The sequence below is a fragment of the Hylobates moloch genome, unplaced genomic scaffold (genome assembly GCF_009828535.3).
Source record: "Hylobates moloch isolate HMO894 unplaced genomic scaffold, HMol_V3 SCAFFOLD_20, whole genome shotgun sequence".
Taxonomy (NCBI): domain Eukaryota; kingdom Metazoa; phylum Chordata; class Mammalia; order Primates; family Hylobatidae; genus Hylobates; species Hylobates moloch.
In genome coordinates this window covers 19,358,563-19,376,655 of record NW_026652295.1, presented here as the reverse complement: position 1 = coordinate 19,376,655, position 18,093 = coordinate 19,358,563, and the positions used below count along the sequence as shown (strand labels likewise).

Sequence of the window (18,093 nt, the reverse complement as noted above, 5' to 3'; positions counted from 1 at the left end):
CTATGTGGTTCCTTTGGAGGCATTTATAATCCATTCACTTTTAAGAAAAATTGTCATAATGTACAACTTTTAGGCCACTATAATGGTGTGGTTTTTCTCTCTGTCTTCATTCTTGCACCACAGTTTTTGGTCTGCTGTCATTATCAGAGGTGGTCTCCTTGGGGCCACATCATTCTGGATTTTCTTTGCATTGCTAGCTCTCGGAGTAGACAGGAATGCCAGGTCGCAGACCCTTTCCCCCTTGCAGCTGAATGGGAGGAGGGGCATGATTCTCAACATGCAGTAGCATTGCGTTCCTAGCCAGGTGATTTATGTTTGCTGTTGGTTTTGGTTTTCCACCTGCCACAGGGCAGACAGAGTCCACTGGAGAGTTTGGGCAGGAGGGGTTGTGTGTGTAGAGCAAGAAGCCAGAGATAGATGGAAACTGGCCACCTGCCACCTACATTGGGTGGAAACTAGGCCAGAAGGGGACATGGGGGAAGCCCCCAACATCTTTTGCCTGAGGCTTTTTGCATGTGGACGGCCTCCAGAGGAAAAGTGATCTACATTTTAGCTACAAAACATGGTGGAATTTATAGGGAGGATTATATTTTCACTTTTCTTTTTTTTTTTTAGCATTGAGACAGCGCTACTTCAAAAGGCAGACAAGCAGAAAGAGAAGCATGCCACTGTTATCTAAGTAAATTACATCATATATTCAACTTAAACTCATCATGCTATTTGGTTATTCAGGTCAATCAGATTCAACAGATATTAATCGAGGGCCACTGTGGGCAAAACACTCATTTTTGTATAGTCCTAGAGGATCTGGGGTCTCCTGTGGGTGGAAAGCCTTGGCAGATGCTATAGGAGCATGGCCAAAGTCCAGCGTCAGTTCTGAATGAACAAATAATGCTTTTACTATTGGTCACTGCATGTGAGGCAAGAAGCAGTCCCCGGTCAGGATGGACCACATTGTAAGTGGACAAGGTCCAGCTTTCAGAATGAACTATCTGAGTTTTGGAAAAGCAGTATACATGATCCGTAAGCTTCTCTTTTTTATATAGATGATGTCAGAGAGAGTTCAAGTGTGTTATGACTTTCCCCTTTTTCCCACTAAGATTCGTCTCTCCCTCCAAACTCACGGACTGGCTGCCTTGGAGTTTTGTTGGGTAAACGTCCTTTAGAGTGGTCCCCCTTGACCTTCGGCTGCTTACTAGTCCCCCTAGCTATGCGCCAAAAAACAGAATCCTTCCACAGTGGACATGTCTTCAGGATAAAGGGCTAAGTCATTAAGTTATGTACTTATTATAAAAGAAAACCAGAAGGAGAAAGTTTACATTTTCATCATACATTTGATATAGAATAAGGAGCTAAAGAAAAACAAGGAAGTCTGATTAGTTTAAGACACCTTGAGGCTGGGCTTATAGCATTTTATTAGCAGAAGAAATAGATAAATAAAACTCCTTGAGGTTTTGAAATAAAAACTCACAATAAAAAGATCTATTTTACATCTGTCTTCCTTCCTCCTACTTTTCTCTCCCTTCCTCCTTCCTTCTGTCCCTTACAAACATATTACATTAGGCCAATGTGTGGCCTATATATGATTTTCTTATGGTTGAAAACACTTCAGAAAAAAGTGGCACTTAGACTTTCTACCTTCTTTAGTAATTCTGATCCTTGTATGTTTGCATCATGGTTTCTTTTGTTTTTTGTTTTTGAGATGGAGTCTTGTTCTGTCGCCCAGGCTGGAGTGCAGTGGTGCGATCTCAGCTCACTGCAACCTCTGCCTCCAGGGTTCAAGCAATTCTCCTGCCTCAGCCTCCCGAGTAGCTGGGATTACAGGCACCCGCCACCATGCCCAGCTAATTTTTGTATTTTTAGTAGAGACGGGGTTTCGCCATGTTGGGCAGGCTGGTCTTGAACTCCTGACCTCAGGTGATCTGCCTGCCTCGGCTTCCCAAAGTGCTGGGATTACAGGCATGAACTGCCATGCCCGGCTGCATCATGCTTTTTATCACTAGAACTTGGATAAGACCTTTTTTTTTTTTTTTCCTAATGAGAAAACCCAGGTTATAGGTTATTGTGGGATGTCCCTTCTTCAGTGGTTGATTTGCTTGCGTCACTGCCAGTTGGGTGATAGTTGTTTCCTTTCCTGTATTGTGATGCCTTCATGCATAAAATCTCTTACTATTCCAGAAACAATTGGAAACATTGGAACCTGAGTAGCTATTTATAGAGTTAACTGCACAAGACTGACCTAGTTTTAGAGGGCTACGCAGTGAAAAGATGACGATTAAATTTAAGTTGTCCCCATGAAGGCACCAAATTCCCATGATTAAACTTTTCCTGGGGCAAATCCCTTTTTAGAATATTTAATTATAAAATTCAGATGGCTTAAAAAATTTTAACCAGAGTAGAAGGGAAACCCACAAAACGTTCCTTCAGTTTTCTTGTAATTTGAAAATACATGTTGAAAAAAATTGAGACTTCGCAAGCCAAGTTTTAGTTGCAAAGTGGATCTTATAAACAGCAGAAAATTGTCCTGTGTAGGATGGAACAGCTGATTTGCTCTCGACTGTGAGTAGTCACTATTGAAATACCGTATCTAACCTGCTGCCAGGGAAACTGGGGAGAACTTTCCATTACTCGGGGTATTTTTAAAGCTAATGATAGGTGTTATTTTCTTCTTTCCAGACTGCCACAAGTTTCAAAATGTACTTGGAAAACTGGAATATTCAGACAGCTACTTGGCTAAAGTGGTAAGAAAAACAAAAACGACCTCATTACTTAGGGCACTGGGATATGTTTGGAGGGGAGTCAGTAGATGAACGGTGGGAGTCTGCTTGTGGCAATGTCATCTGACACTCTAGTTTTGTGTTAACATCTGTGCCCCATAAATGAAAAAGTAGAAATACAGTGATTTGAGAAGGTCATAATGTAGCATATTTATTTTATATCCTTGAATGCTGCCATTCCTGTATACCAGGCCCTGGTTTAATCGTCCATCAATCCCATGAGATGTTGGGGGTCATTACCCCCATTTTGCAGATGAGGAAAGTGAGACCCAGAGAGGTTATGTCACTTGCCCAAAGTCACCCAGCTAAGGGATAGATACAAGTGCGAATGGTCTAGTTTCAGAATTAGATTTTTTTTTTTTTTATTTGAGAAGGAGTTTCATTATGTCGCCCAAATTAGAGTGCAATGGTGCGATCTCTGCTCATTGCAACTTCTGCCTCCCGGGTTCAAGCAATTCTCCTGCCTCAGCCTCCCGAGTAGCTGGGATTACAGGCGTCCACTACCAAGCCCAGCTAATTTTTTGTATTTTTAATAGAGACGAGGTTTCATCATGTGGGCTAGGCTGATCTCGAACTCCTGACCTCAGGTGATCTACCCACCTTGGCCTCCCAAAATTCTGGGATTACAGGCGGGAGCCACCGCACCCGGCCCAGAATTAGATTCTTGACCTCTCTACTGTGCTGCCTCTTACCTAAAGGGAGAGTCTATTGCTCAGATGTCAAGGAAGGTTAATGCCTGCATCACATCACTGATGATTGCAGTGTTCACCCCTAGCAGTAAATGCTTTATGGTATCCCAGATGTTTATGCTTTTAAAATTTATATTTTTGTTGATATTTCCCTATCCTTTTGTTTTCCTACGTGTTCCAAAATTTAAAACGTTATTTACTACAGAAATAATAATATGCTGTCCTTGAAGCAGCAAGCTCTTCTACCAGTGATATGCCTATCATAATGAATACAGGGAGAGTGTAAAAATATTAAGCTTTGAAGCAGATTCCACTGTTTTGATAAGCAGCATCTTTCATGGGTCAAAACACTGGGGTAAGAGAAGAGACACAGTGTGTAGTAATTCCTCCAAAGTAAACTCATGCAGTATTTTCTGATAATTGATCTGTACATAGTCATCTTGAAATTTTGGCCTCAACATTATTGCTATTAATTAATTTTGCAAATGATTTTAGCAGGAACTTCTATTTCTATAGACTGAGTACTCCCAATGTGCTGTGTCATCCTGTGTCCAAATGGGGTCTCAGTCTTGTGTTCATCTCTCCAAATGCATTCTTTTTCTTCCTATGAAGAGAGCACCATAGTGCTTAGTCTGTGTTTAAATCGGTTACTGTTGACCACCCATACAGTGCTGGGTTGGTGTTAACTGTTTGAATTTCAATTTTATTTTTTATTTGGGTCCTCTCATTTAGTAAACCAGATGGTGGCTTCCTTAGAGTGCCATTGGCAATTCCTAGACTGAGTTTTGGGGGGAAATTCCCTATCACTTTTTTTTAAATAAACAATCAGAAAGCCAAAAACCTTCAGGGTATTTGCTGACGTTTTCTTGATTGTCACAGTATGACTCTTTAAGGCAGATTCATGGATTGAAATCTGATGGACACTGTGAGACCTGAAGAGGTCACATAACTGACACATTGATTTTGTGATGGAGTCATTGCCAAAAGAGATGAACAGGGTGATGGTGCCGATTAGGTTAGATGGCACAGGAGCCTGGTGGGAAAGGTAAATTAATTTTTACTAAATAAGGATATTCATTTCTAAAGACCCTGATTCCAAAATTGTTAATGCCAATGGCACTTACTTAAGCACCCCCAGTAGATGAGGCCATTGGTGGAGTAAGCGTCTGTAAGGCAGGAACTCCTGTTGGGTGGAAAGTGAGCACTCAGACCTGTAACAGATACAGTGTGGGGGGTCCAGATCATTTAGTCTATGGAGGCTAAAAAGGTATAACATCTCCTCAAAAGGCTGAGCTGTGAATTGCCTATCTGGTAATGCTTAAGGAAACCAGGGCAGTCCAGGCTACTTGGATTGCACTGCAAGTCCCCGAAGACGGTTAGGGAGGCATCCCATCAGTAACGGACCAAATGATTTCTGCATGGTCTTATCCAAGAAGCAGCAGCTGTGCTTAGAAGTTTCTGGTACGTTGGCCGGGCGCGGTGGCTCACACTTGTAATCCCAGCACTTTGGGAGGCCGAGGCGGGCGGATCATGAGGTCAGGAGATCGAGACCACGGTGAAACCCCGTCTCTACTAAAAATACAAAAAAATTTAGCCGGGCGTGGTGGCGGGCGCCTGTAGTCCCAGCTCCTCGGAGAGGCTGAGGCAGGAGAATAGCGTGAACCCGGGAGGCAGAGCTTGCAGTGAGCAGAGATCGCACCACTGCACTCCAGCCTGGGTGACAGAGCGAGACTCCGTCTCAAAAAAAAAAAAAAAAAGAAGTTTCTGGTATGTTTCACCTGTGTCTTATTCCTTCCTCTCTTCACAGTGTGTGCTATCAGCGGGTTCCATGGTACCCCACGGTGCTAACCTTCATCCTGTCTGCTTTGTGGCATGGTGTCTACCCTGGATACTATTTTACCTTCTTAACTGGAATTCTTGTCACATTAGCAGCTAGAGCGGTAAGTGTCCTTTAGGCCTAGGGTCTTTCCCCCTAGTAATCTGATGCCTGCATGTTTGTTATCTGTTGGGTCCTAGTAGGGGTTGGGGGTGGGATGTGAAGGTGGGAGTCATGTTTTGAAAAATCAAACAATATGCCAGAGTCTTCCCATTAGAGAAATACTGCAATACGTAGGAACCTCTGGAGTCATTACAAAAACGGTTAACCATTGTATGTTCGTAGTTTGTGAAAAAAAAAAAAGCAATTTTAGGGACGATGTTTAGTACCCTAAGAGATGAAAACATTTTTAATTGTTAAAGTCTGTGAACAGTCTACTAATTACAGATGATGATGGTTATTAATTAATGTAGGCACCATAGGACTTCAATTTGCTTATACTTTGCTTAATTTCTCGTTTCATTGCCCCGAGCCTAGAAATAACTCACAAAATCTCTTGAGCAGTCAGTGAAATAGCGGCCACGGAAAGTGAGTCTGTTGGAGATTAACCTCATGTGTTCACATGCCCAACACAGTTAGCTTAGTATATGTTTATGACTTTTGTAAATTTGGTTCTCTAGGGTTTTTCAAGAGCCTGTAGTTTCTCTAGATTGTTCTGCAATTTGCTTGTTGTAGAGCAGGATAATAAAGAATAAAACTCTCCTCCAAGAAGGAGACGAACATGCATAGAAGTAATTGCGATTCAGTGCTTTCATTGCCAAATACAGGAGTTTTGTATTTAATTTTGTTTTAGTCTTTGATTGTGATTGTGGCCTTCCTTATTTCTGATGCCTAGAGTTTTTATTGACGTTGATTGAGCCATATTTTGGATGTGAATTCAGGAGCCCCCACATAGCTATCTACTCACCCTTTAATTCATTTATCCTTTGAAGATTTCAGGAGCCCTACTGTATGCTAGTCAGTGTTCTAGGCGCTGGGCTACCACAGTGAACAAGACAAGAGTCCCTCCCCTGAGGATCTCATTTTAGTTAGACACAGGTGTGCTGGAATATATATATATATATATATATATATATATGAACAAAGTGGATTACTGTTCATGCTGGCTGGTATACTTTTGAAATTGAGTGCATATTGTACATATTTGTACATAGAAAACAGGGGAGACATTTTCTTCTCTCCTGTTCATGTAACTGTTTAGATTACAAAAGAAAACTAAAGAACAAGTGGTCAGGCCAAATTAAGAAATAAAACTCAGAATTCTGTGTGCTAATATATCCAGACTATTATTCCCTCAGGTGTCTTTTACTCTGTGGTCTCAACTGGCATAAAGGCTCAGATTTGTGTAGAGCTTTTCTTTTGGATGGCCTGGAAACACTATTCGCAAACGAATTAGGTAGGGGATAGAGAGGAGAGAGTTGATAGAGCAGTGTTTTTATTTTGTCTAGAAGGCGATTGAACTCAGCAGTCATAAAGTGTCTTTGGGCCCTAGAAGTGACCCGGTAAAATCTCATACCTGATGTGCAGCATTGCTCAATGGGTGGACCCCGGTCTCTGTCCTGAGGAACTTAGGGCTGAGAGGCAACCTTGGGCACTGATGCGTCTTCTGCTTTGGGGCTGACCTGCCTATCACCTTCCCATTGTTTTCAGCTCTGCCTTTGACTTGAATCTGGAAACTGGGGGTCTTTCTAGAGGCAGGTCTCGTCATACGTGTCAAAAGATCTACAAATGAGTGTATCCTTCGACCTAGCATTTTCCATTTCGAAGAATTGTCTCTTTACCTAAGTCTCAGTTTCTTTATCTGTAAAATGGGAATCATGATGCTAACATAATAGGCTTGATGAGAGAATCAACCAGAGATGAGCCATGCAAAGCATTAGCATAGGCTTGGCACAGAGTAAGCACTCAGTAAATGGTAGCTGCTTGTATTATTAGTAATAGTAATATTATTTGTGTTATCATTACCTGAAGGAAGTAACTAGGAAACAGGTCAGAGATTTATTTACAAGGATATGCATCACATAATTATCTATAATAGCAAAATGGGATGGGAAGACAAGCTGATTTTTCCATAATTAACTTAAAATTATATTGGAGATTAATATTTACTGACACGGAAAAAAGTGCATGATATATTACTAAATGAAAAAATGAGGTAGAAATTATATTGGTACCATTAAGAATATTAACATGGATACATACGAATAGAAAAAGCTTGGATGGCTCTGTGCCAAGTTTTTAAGTGATGCTTTCTTTTGAGAGGTGTTAAAAAAGAAAAAAAAATTTTTTTTGGTTTGCTTAGTTTGACCATTTTTCTACAGTGAACATGTATTATTATTATTATTATTATTTTAATAAGAAAAGTTGGCCAGGCACAGTGGCTCATGCCTGTAATCCCAGCACTTTGGGAGGCTGAGGCAGGAGGATTGCTTGAGCCCAGGAGTTCGAGACTAGCCTAGGCAGCAAAGTGAGACCCACATCTCTACAAAATTTTTTTTAAAATTAGCTGGGCATGGTGGCATGCGCCTGTAGTCTCAGCTACTTGGGGGGCTGAGGTGGGAGGATCACTTGAGCCCAGGAGTTTGAAGCTGCAGTGAGCTATGATTGCGTCATTGCACTTCAGCCTGGGTGACAGAGCAAGACTCTTTCTTTAAAAAAAAAAAAAAAAAAGAGTCCTGAAGGTATTTGTAGTCAAAAATACAACTCAGATGTTGGTTATCTTCTGTAGCCCATGTTCCTGTGGCATACTATCTGCATGCACAGAGTAAAAGTTGTCATTTGTTTTTCACCCTCTCCTCACTACTGTTGCCTGTGTTGGCCTGCAGGTCAGGAACAACTACAGACATTACTTCCTTTCTTCAAGAGCTCTCAAGGCTGTGTATGATGCAGGCACCTGGGCTGTCACTCAGCTGGCTGTCTCTTACACGGTGGCGCCCTTTGTGATGTTGGCAGTTGAACCGACCATCAGCTTATACAAGTAAGTTTCCGTTGTTCTCAGTTGCCATCTAGTAAACGACTCTGTTTTCACTGTGTTTGACTTAGGAGGCAGTAAATTGAATGAAGCAGTCCTAAACACTTCTAACTGGGGCTTCAGTGTGGGAAATGTCCATAGAAGCTTTAAGAGGAAATAGGTGTCCTGGAGATGCCAATGTACAAATTCCAATACGTATGAGCACTGTTGACAGGATATCCCTTAAGCCGTTCAGAATGTCACTCAGGGGCCCCCTCATGGCAGTATATTTTCAAGGGATGGACCCTGATTAAAAACTCAGAGGGTAAATTTGCTGCCATTAGCTCTTTCTCCTGGGAGGTAGGCTGTACTGGGGACTATGAGGTGTCTGAGAGCAGGACAGAAATTGAGGCGGGAGCGGGGAGTGCAGCTGAGGCTGTCATTGCCTGATGGAGTGATGTGCCGAAGGGCTCCCTGGTGAGGCTGGTGGGGGGTTTATGCTGCCAGTTGCATGTGTTGGAGGGGTGTATGTGGAATTGAGGTTGGAGGAGGAGGAGGCTCGCACCACAGACCAACCTTTATAGTCAAACACCTGTGCTCCAGGTGAACTGCAAACCTCTAATTGCTGACCTTTATTCTTTCACAGTTATGTGTAATGAACTGTATTTCTCCACTGTTGCGAAGTGGTTGAGCACATGCTCTTGTGAACTGATTGTGTGTGATCTTTGATAAGTTGTTAACCTCTTTTACCTGTGTTTTCTCAACTGGAAAATGAGGCTGAGAAGAAAATTCACCGCAGAGCACCGTCTTTAGTACTGTAATGTTAGAATTAATGAGGTAAATGTGCAGAGGGCTCTGGCCAGTATCTGGCATATAGTCTGTACTCAATAAATGCTACCTTGTATTATTTAATGAGTTGCACAGGCTTTTCTAGGTTAACTTTGGAACATCGTATCATTTTTTTAAAAGTTACTTAGAAATAAACAGTGCAAACACACCTTCTTCCTAAGTTGGGAATTCCCTATAGCCGATGGAGGGGTCATGAATGGATTGAAGAATTTTTTACTACTCAATATGTGTATCATTGTCTATAAGTGGGATGATTTTTTTGAGGCTATAGAAAGAGAAGGTTGAGGGAACCATATAACACTCATCAATGAAGTCCATTCTGTCACAATATATGCTTTTATACTATGAGTTAGGTGATAAGAAATTATGTCAATATAACGTGGAAGCTGTACTGGTTTATACCCAAAGTTTTCTATGCAAAGGGGTGCCAGAAGAGTGGGAAGAGAATTATAAGCTTCAGCCAAAAAGAAGCCCTCAGTTCAGCTGCTAGAGAGGTAGGAGGCATTTCAGTCCTATATGAGAAACCCAGCAAGTGTGGCCATTGAGCATTTGAAATGCAGCTAGTGGGACAGAGAAACTGAATTTTCAATTTTATTGAATTTTAATTAATTAGAATTTTAACAGCCACGTGTTGCCAGCGGTTATTCCAGATTGATTACACCTCAAACAGGAGCCCCCTTCACTGGGGCTCCCTCCTCCGAGAGGCGCATCCCCAAGCCGGCATTCTGACTGTTTCTGCCTCCTTGTGCCCACCTAGGGCAGCCCCACGTGCTTCCGGCTCCAATTTCATTCCCGTTTGTCAGTGCCCTCAAGCCAACATTTGCCCTTTTGTCTTCTGCATTTTTAACATACCCAGAAGCAGCCTTTGGCGCCATTGAGCTGTCTGCAGGGGCTGTCCAAATTGTCTCCTTTAGAGCTCTGTTTCTGTTACAGACTCCTCCTAGGTTTTGAGTTATCTATTTCTAACATGATTTTTTTTTTCCTGTAAGCCCTAGTATTCTAAGCCCCTGATATTGCCTCATACAAGATTTTTAAGGAATATATTGATCATGTTATAGCAGAAGTGCCTGTATTCCACTCAGTATCATGTAATACCTATAGTGTGCTGGGCATTGTGCTAGAATCTGGGGCTAGAATGGAAAGCAAAATACAGAAATCATTTCTGCTCTCACTGGGGTGATAGCTTGATGGAAAAGACAGGGAGTAATTGACAAATGTATAAATACATGCTGAGATCATACTCTGAGTGAATGGTATAGAGTTTTAAGAGAGTATGTAACAGGAATCTGCCTCAGCCTAGGCACTGGGGTCATCTTTTTGAGCTCAGTCCTGGAAGTTGTGCAGTGGGAGTGAAGCAGGCTCAGTATGTGTGAGTGCGGTGGGCGAGGCGGGCATTGTGGGCCGTGCTCCAGACTTGGAAACAGCCTAGAAAAGCCCCGTCATGCAGCCCCCCATAGTGTAGCACGAAGCTCCGAGCACTGAAGACCAGAGAAACGTGAATGTGGGCAGAACATAGAATCCAAGGTGGAGGGAGGTGAGCTGAGGAGAGCGGTGCGGTACGTATCAGTGTCCCTGTTTATCGCATGAGGAAGTGGAGGCTCAAGAGAGGGTGAGTAACAAAATTTACACAGCAGCTAAATGTTAAACCTGAGTTTCAGACTCAGTGTTCCCTTAATAGCAATATCAGTAGTGGTGTTACTAAAAAGTTCTTTAGGAGAAGTTATTTTGGATGCAAACTACTGCTTGGGGATCACAATAAGCGATTTGCTAGTGATAATATTGTGTTTAACCAACTAAAGCGTAACAACTAGGCCTAGGCAGGAACTCAAGGGGCTGAATTAAATTATCAAATAGCTTTTCACTTCTTTTTAAAATCAACCCAGAATATTTTTTTAAGAACACTTTTGTTTAGGATGAAACAGGAGTTGACATTTTTTGGGTCAAGTAGGCCTATTTTAGATGATCCAACCTAGTGTATTTTCTGGTTTCTAGTTATTTATAGAATTTAAGTTTCCTGTCTAGATCAACTCTGTCCAATAGAAGTTTCTATGATGGCCGGGCGCGGTGGCTCACGCCTGTAATCCCAGCACACTGGGAGGCCGAGGCGAGTGGATCATGAGGTCAGGAGTTTGAGACCAGCCTGGCCAGCATGGTGAAACCCTGTCTGTACTAATTATACAAAAAATTAGCTGGGCATGGTGGCATGCACCTGTAGCCCCAGATACTCAGGAGGCTGAGGCAGGAGAATTGCTTGAACCCGGCAGGTGGAGATTGCAGTGAGCTGAGATCACAACATTGCACTCCAGCTTGGGTGACAGAGCGAGACTCCATCTCAGAAAAAAGAGGAAGTTTCTATGATGACAGAACTGCTCTACATCTGTGCCATCTGAGATGCTGGCCACCCAACATGTGTGGCCATTGAGTATTTGAAATGCAGCTAGTGGGACAGAGGAACTGAATTTTCAATTTTATTGAATTTTAATTAATTAGAATTTTAACAGCCACATGTTGCCAGTGGCTATTCCAGATTGATTATACCTCAAACAGTGTTTTCATAATCTTTTAAGAAAATCCCTGAATCTGGTGAAGAAATAAAATTGCATAGCTTTTTAGTGAAGGCAGGCCTGGTTGCGTTCCAGAGCTGTTCCTCCCCTTGGGCTAAATTCAGTAGCTAGCAGTAAACCACAGTTGTATGCAAACCCTTTTCTCAGTAGATCCTCATTGTTTAACATTGAAATTTCACTTGTACTTCGTTGTTAGGTGTAGTCAGTGTTCAGTCTAGAGTGGCTTCAGATCTCAGCCTTGGAGTGCTCAGTCTAACTTCTTTAAGTTGTAAATGAGCCCAAGTGAATACTTAAATATGTTATGAAAGAACCTTTCTATGAAATCATTTTGAAAATCAAATTCACATACATCATTTTGTCTTGAACTGGATAACTCTTTCTTAAATTCAGTGAGTAATAACGTTAGAATTTGTTTTTCTATTTGTTTTTTGAGTTGGGGTCTCCTCTGTTGCCGAGGCTGGAGTGCAGTGGCACAATTGCGATCTCAGCTTGCCCTAGCCTCTGCCTCCTGGTTCAGGTGATCCTCCCACCTCAGCCTCCCGAGTAGCTGGGATTACAGGCACGTGCCACTGCACCCATGTAATTTTTTTATTTTTGTAGAGATGGGGTTTTGCCATGTTGCCCTGGCTGGTCTCAAACTCTTGGACTCAAGCAATCTACTCACCTTGGCCTCCCAAAGTGCTGGGATTATAGGCCTGAGCCACTGCACCTGGCCAGAACGTTAGAATTTGCGTAGAAACTTTCGTAGATGGCAAACTCCTTGAGAGCAGGAACCCTGCCTAATTCATCTTTATATCTGGGTCCTTAGGTCAATGCCTGACATGATCAATAAATGTTAGTTTAGTCTTTCCATAATAGATGAAATATTCCTTAAAAGTTTAGAGAAATATGAAATGTCAGAAAAGGTTACTAAACCTCACTAGGTGTTTTCCACATGATGCTCAAAGTAGCTGGATTTTACCTAATGTAATTATTCCAGTGTAGATTTGGCCACATATGAAAGATTAAGACAAAGCTCAAGAACAAAGTATAACATATTTTGGATGTGCATATTTTGAAAGCTGGAGTTCCCTATGGCTAGGGTGTGCCCATGAGAATCCCAGTCTATACCTGTTAAACCACCGTGTTTATCTGTGGAGCGCTTTTTCCATGCTCAATAATGTCTTGGTTTAGACAGTAAATTAGATGGTCACTTGCTGTTGCTGCTTACCCCTTCCCTGGTTAAACAGCTGTTAATCATGTACTTGTCTTGTTTCCATTCCCACATGGGAAAGGGTGGAGGCTGATGCCTTTTTGTAGATCCAGTTTATTGTTTTGCATATCCTAAGCAGTAAATGCGTATTGAAAGAATAAATGAATGTATGTATGTTTGCTTCTGTTTGAGCTCTTCACTATTCTGTAAATATTGTCAGGGAGGCATTCCTCCTGCCAAAGATGGGGAAGTTTCGGGGCATATGTGAGTTATCTGATTCTAATGTGCCTGACCTTGTAATCACAGAAGTTGGGGAATGATGCATAAATCAGTTGTGCTTTCCTCCCTCCCAACATTATTTTCCTTTATTCTTCAAAAAACATTAGGGAAAGTATAAGTTGAACCTTTCCAAATGGATCTAGAGCAGTTGTGCCAATGCAGCTGTTTCTAATTACTTGCATGTATTGATATGCCCAATATTTGTGGGATATCTACATTGTGCATACTGCTGAATACTACGCTTTGCAATAGAAGTCCACAAACATCAAAAGCAAAACTTGGTTTTTTTTTTTATTAATTTAGATGACAGTTATTTTTAGGGTTATGGACTGGATTTTCAAAATTGGGATTCTTCTGGCTCATAAGACACAAAAGAAGAACCTTTTATATTTGAGTAGAGCAATGGGTTAAAGTGTTAGTTGCATTGTGTTTAAGGAATAGGATGTAGTCATACGTTGCTTACCAACAGGGATATGTTGAGAAATGCAGCATTAGGCAATTTCATTGTTGTTTGAACATCATAGTGTGTACTTGCACAAACTAGATGGTATAGTCTACTATATACTGAGGCTGTATGGGATAGCCTACTGCTCATAGGCTGCAAACCGGTACAGTATGTTACCATACTGAATACTGTAGACAATTTGAACACAATGATAAGTATTTATGTATCTAAACATAGAGAAGGTACAGTAAAAATCTGGCAAAGATAAAAAAGGATACACCTGTATTACCATGAACAGAGCTTGCAGGCCTGGAAGTTGCTCTGGGTGAGTCAGTGAGTGATTGGTGAATGAATGTGAAGGCCTAGGATATTACTGTGCACTACTGTAGACTTTAGAAACACCATACGCTTAGTCTGTACTAAATTTATTAAGAAAACTTTTCCTCAATAATAAATTAACCTTAGCTTACTGTAACTTTTTTTACTTTGTAAACTTTAAACATTTTAAAAACGGACTCTTGTAATAAAACACTTTGGTTAAAACAAACATGGTGGCCAGGCATGGTGGCTCATGCCTGCACTCCCAGCAGTTTGGGAGGCCGAGGTGGGCGCATCACCTGAGGCTGGGGGTTCGAGACCAGCCTGACCAACATGGGGAAACCCTGTCTCTACTAAGAATACAAAATTGGCCGGGTGTGGTGGCACATGTAGTCCCAGCTACTTGGCAGGCTGAGGCAGGAGAATCGCTTGAACCCAGGAGTTGGAGGTTGCGGTGAGCCGAGATCACACCATCGCACTCCAACCTGGGCAACAAGAGTGAAACTCCATCTCAACAACAAACAAACAACAAAACCAAAACAACAACAAAAACATGGTACAGGTATACAAACATTTTTCTTTATATTTTTTGTAAGCTTTTTTCTATTTTGTTTTTTTACTTTTGAAACCTTTTTTGTTAAAAAATAAGACACAAACACACATCTAGGCTACACAAGATCAGGATCATCAATATCACTGTCTTCCGCCTCCACATCTTGTTCCATTGTGGGAGGTCTTCAGAGGCAATAACACGCATGGAGCTGTCATCTCCTGTGATAACAGTGCCTCTGGAATCCCTCCTGAAGGACCTGCCTGAGGCTGTTTTACAGTTAACTTTTTTTCTTAAGTAGAAGGAGTATACTCCAAAATGACAATGGGAAAGTATAGTATTGTAAATATATAAACCAGTTACATAATCATTCATTGTCATTATCAAGTACTATGTATTGTATGTAATAGTATGTGCTAGTCTTTCATTCAACTGGCAGCTTAGTATTGTTCACACCAGCATTACCACAAACACGTGAGCAATGCATTGCACTGTGATGTTACGATGGCTACGACGTCACTAGGTGATAGGAATTTTTCAGTTCTATTATAATCTTATGGGGCCATCATCATTAATGTGGTCCATCATTGGCTGAAATGTCATTAAGTGTCATATGACAGTATTGGGTTTGAATTTGGTCTTGGGAGTCCTTAGACTTTGAATATTGGGGGTGTCTGGCTGTCGTGGGGTTAATTCTCTGGGTTGGCCTATTATATCAATGGGACAGTACCGTGTGTATCCACAGATGAGCCAGTTGGTTTGCCCTGCCCAGTTTTGTGGTTTCAGTCTATCCGTGACCCGCTCACCTACCAAAGGGAATTATCTGTGGAGCGGATTGAGGAAAGCCTGAGTGTAGACAGGTCTCCTAATGCCAAAAGCAGTGCTCCCACTTGTCATACTGTAGGTGATATAATTAGATGATGTTTCCCATCTACATCCTTACTTGAAATATAATTTTTGTATATTTTTATTCCCAGGTCCATGTACTTTTATTTGCACATCATAAGTCTCCTGATAATACTATTTCTGCCAATGAAACCACAGGCTCATACGCAAAGGCGGCCTCAGACTCTGAACTCTATTAATAAGAGAAAAACAGATTGATACCTCCAAGAGAAGCGGAACAAGCAAAACTGCAGAACGTTCGAAAGATGAGATGACAAGGCTTCAAGGGTTCCTCCGGTGGCTTAAAGGCGATGTTTACATGCATCTTTATTTTGTTCTTTTTTAAAGTGCAGGGAGTATTTTTATAAAGCCTTTTTGTACAGATAAATCGGCCATGTCCAGGTTATTGGTTTTGATATTTTATAGGACATTTGAGTGGTGTGGCGGTGTGTGGAGAATGTGCCAGAGCTGCAGAGACAGTCCATTCCAGGCTGCTGGCTTTTTGCCCTTCCAGCATGATTTCTAGCTACTGTGACCTGGATGCTGGGAACCCAGGCATCGGCTCCAAAAATTAGAAGGCGAGTGCTGAGAAGACTTGTCACATGTTTCTCAAATCAGAATATACTCAGACATGGTGGTTCCCTGGGAAGCCCCAGACCCTTTGACTTGTGACATTATTGGTTTGCAGACATAATAACTACACTCAGAGGACCATGGAGGCAGAGGGATCATGGTTTCAGGGCACTGAAAACTCTACAAGCCAAGAGGACTAGTGCATGGACTGAAAGTCAGACATGCCCTCAAATAGGCTGCATTTTTTTTTTTCCAGGAATGTAAACTTTCCCCTTTTTCTTCTGACCTGAGCCAAGATTGGAAATCAGAAAGTCTCCCGTACATTGAGCTGAAGAGGGGCTGCTGTTTTCTGAATGTTTTCCATTTCACAGGCGCCACCTGCTTGCCCGAGGATGGTCTTGAGAAGACACCCAAATGTTCATGCCTCAAAAAGGCAGCAGAATGCCTTTTAGGAAAATTTTTTTAAAAGTAATTTGAAGTTATATAGAAGTTTGGTAAGAAGAAGCAGTTTCTCTCTTTTCTCCCCTCATTTCGTGGAGGTGTTAATGATCATGGCTGGCCGTGATGTACACGTGGGCTGATTTTCATTTTTTCAGTTTCAAAGCTGAGAAATTCAGCTTTGTTTCAGTTGAATCATCATATTGGGAAGCAGACATTGAAAGTTTTCTCTTCTATCTTTGTTATGAATGTGCTATGGCCCCTTTTGGAGACTTCTATTGGGTAATATTCTATGTGAGAGAAGGAAACGTGGTATTAAATGTTGTGGGAAATAATAATGATGATAATAAGAAAATATATGCTGCAATGGTATACTGTCAATCAGATTGCTTGGGAGGAGAAAATTTATTCAAATCCAGTGATAAGAAATTAGTTTCTTATTTAATAAACAATATGTTCCCATATAAAGGAAATGTTTCTGATGGGAATAATTGCTTTTTGTCTGTGTCAATAGAGACTTGATGTTCAGAAGCCTGTGTGTGTGTGTGTGTGTGTGTGTGTGTGTGTTTTAACAAATGTGCACCAACTTAAGGTTTTACGGTATATTTCAGGCCCTTGGGTGTCTTGTGTTTTGGTATAATTTCCGATCTTTATTCCCAACTTTGCAGGTAGGATTTTACCCCCTTTCACAGATGAGGGTACTGAGAATCAGAGAGACATTTGCCAACTGCCGTAAGATCACAGCATTAGTGGTGGAGCTGAGATTTGTGTCCAAGATGGTCCCATGAAGACCATCAGCTGTGAGTCTTTCCGTAAGGTGTCCTACTGCTGCTTCTCTTAGGATAGTGAAATGTGAATGTGGTGTGCCTGTTCCTCTAAAGCATGTCAACAGTCCTGGTGCTGGGGGAGAGCACTAGAACCCAAACTTTAGTCCTTATTTGGGACAGTGGAAGTTAAGAAGTAGTATATGTGAGCTAGTGCATGAGTCTCACCCCACTTTAACAAGGAAATCTTGGGGCAACCCTACTTTGCTGTCCCAGGAAGAATCTTAGATAGTGGGTAGGGGAAGGAGGTTGTAGGTATCTAAAATCTGTCAGAGTTTGTCTCCACCAGGAATAGTTTGAGGTACAAGACCAAGAAAAATGTACATCTTGCAAACTAGCAAAAATGGTAAAATATTATCATTGGTGTGTAGTATGTAGAGTAATCATATTACAGGGAAGTCTTTGAATTTACAAATTGATTGATGATCAGATTTCACTGTATGTAATGTAAGTATCCTCATGTCTGAAAGAAGAACTAGATAATGAGAGGAGAGGTGTCTGCTTTGGTGACCAGCTGCCCTGGTTTGCCAAGGACTCTCTCAAGCCCTCAGTCCTAGGCAAGCTGGGGCCATTGGTCCCACCAGTGACTGCCCAGAATTGATTACTCTTTATGGAATGAGGAGAAGTCAAACCTCTAGGAGTTGAGCTTGTGGATGTTATATGTCAGACTTGGTGTTAGGCCCTGGGGCACAAACATGAGGCTTTATTCTGTATAAAAAGAACAACACACAGGAGACTGATTAGCATCCTTTGTCTTCTGAAAACCACTTACCCATAGAAAAAGATTTCAATTGAGGACCAACATTTAGACAGAAGATTGGGACTGTTTTTATTACCTTAGATTTCCAGGTTGTCCTAAATATAAGATGCAGTTAATAAATACT

At 41.6% G+C, this 18,093-nt stretch overlaps 1 protein-coding gene across 3 annotated transcripts in view; it reads left to right on the top strand.

Annotated features, from left to right (window-relative positions):
* MBOAT1 (membrane bound O-acyltransferase domain containing 1) overlaps positions 1-17,110 on the top strand; it is a 115,414-nt gene extending 98,304 nt beyond the window's left edge. For 2 of the 3 annotated variants that reach the window (XM_032141110.2, XM_058432339.1), the window contains exons 10-13: positions 2,677-2,741; positions 5,274-5,406; positions 8,168-8,319; positions 15,467-16,780. In XM_032141110.2, coding sequence (XP_031997001.1) covers positions 2,677-2,741; positions 5,274-5,406; positions 8,168-8,319; positions 15,467-15,593 — 477 coding nt within the window. In that variant the 3' untranslated portion in view covers positions 15,594-16,780. Of the gene's footprint in view, positions 1-2,676; positions 2,742-5,273; positions 5,407-8,167; positions 8,320-15,466; positions 16,781-17,053 lie in introns of those variants that run through there. The other variant, XR_004245735.2, reaches the window with a different exon arrangement.
* Positions 17,111-18,093: the final 983 nt, after the last annotated feature.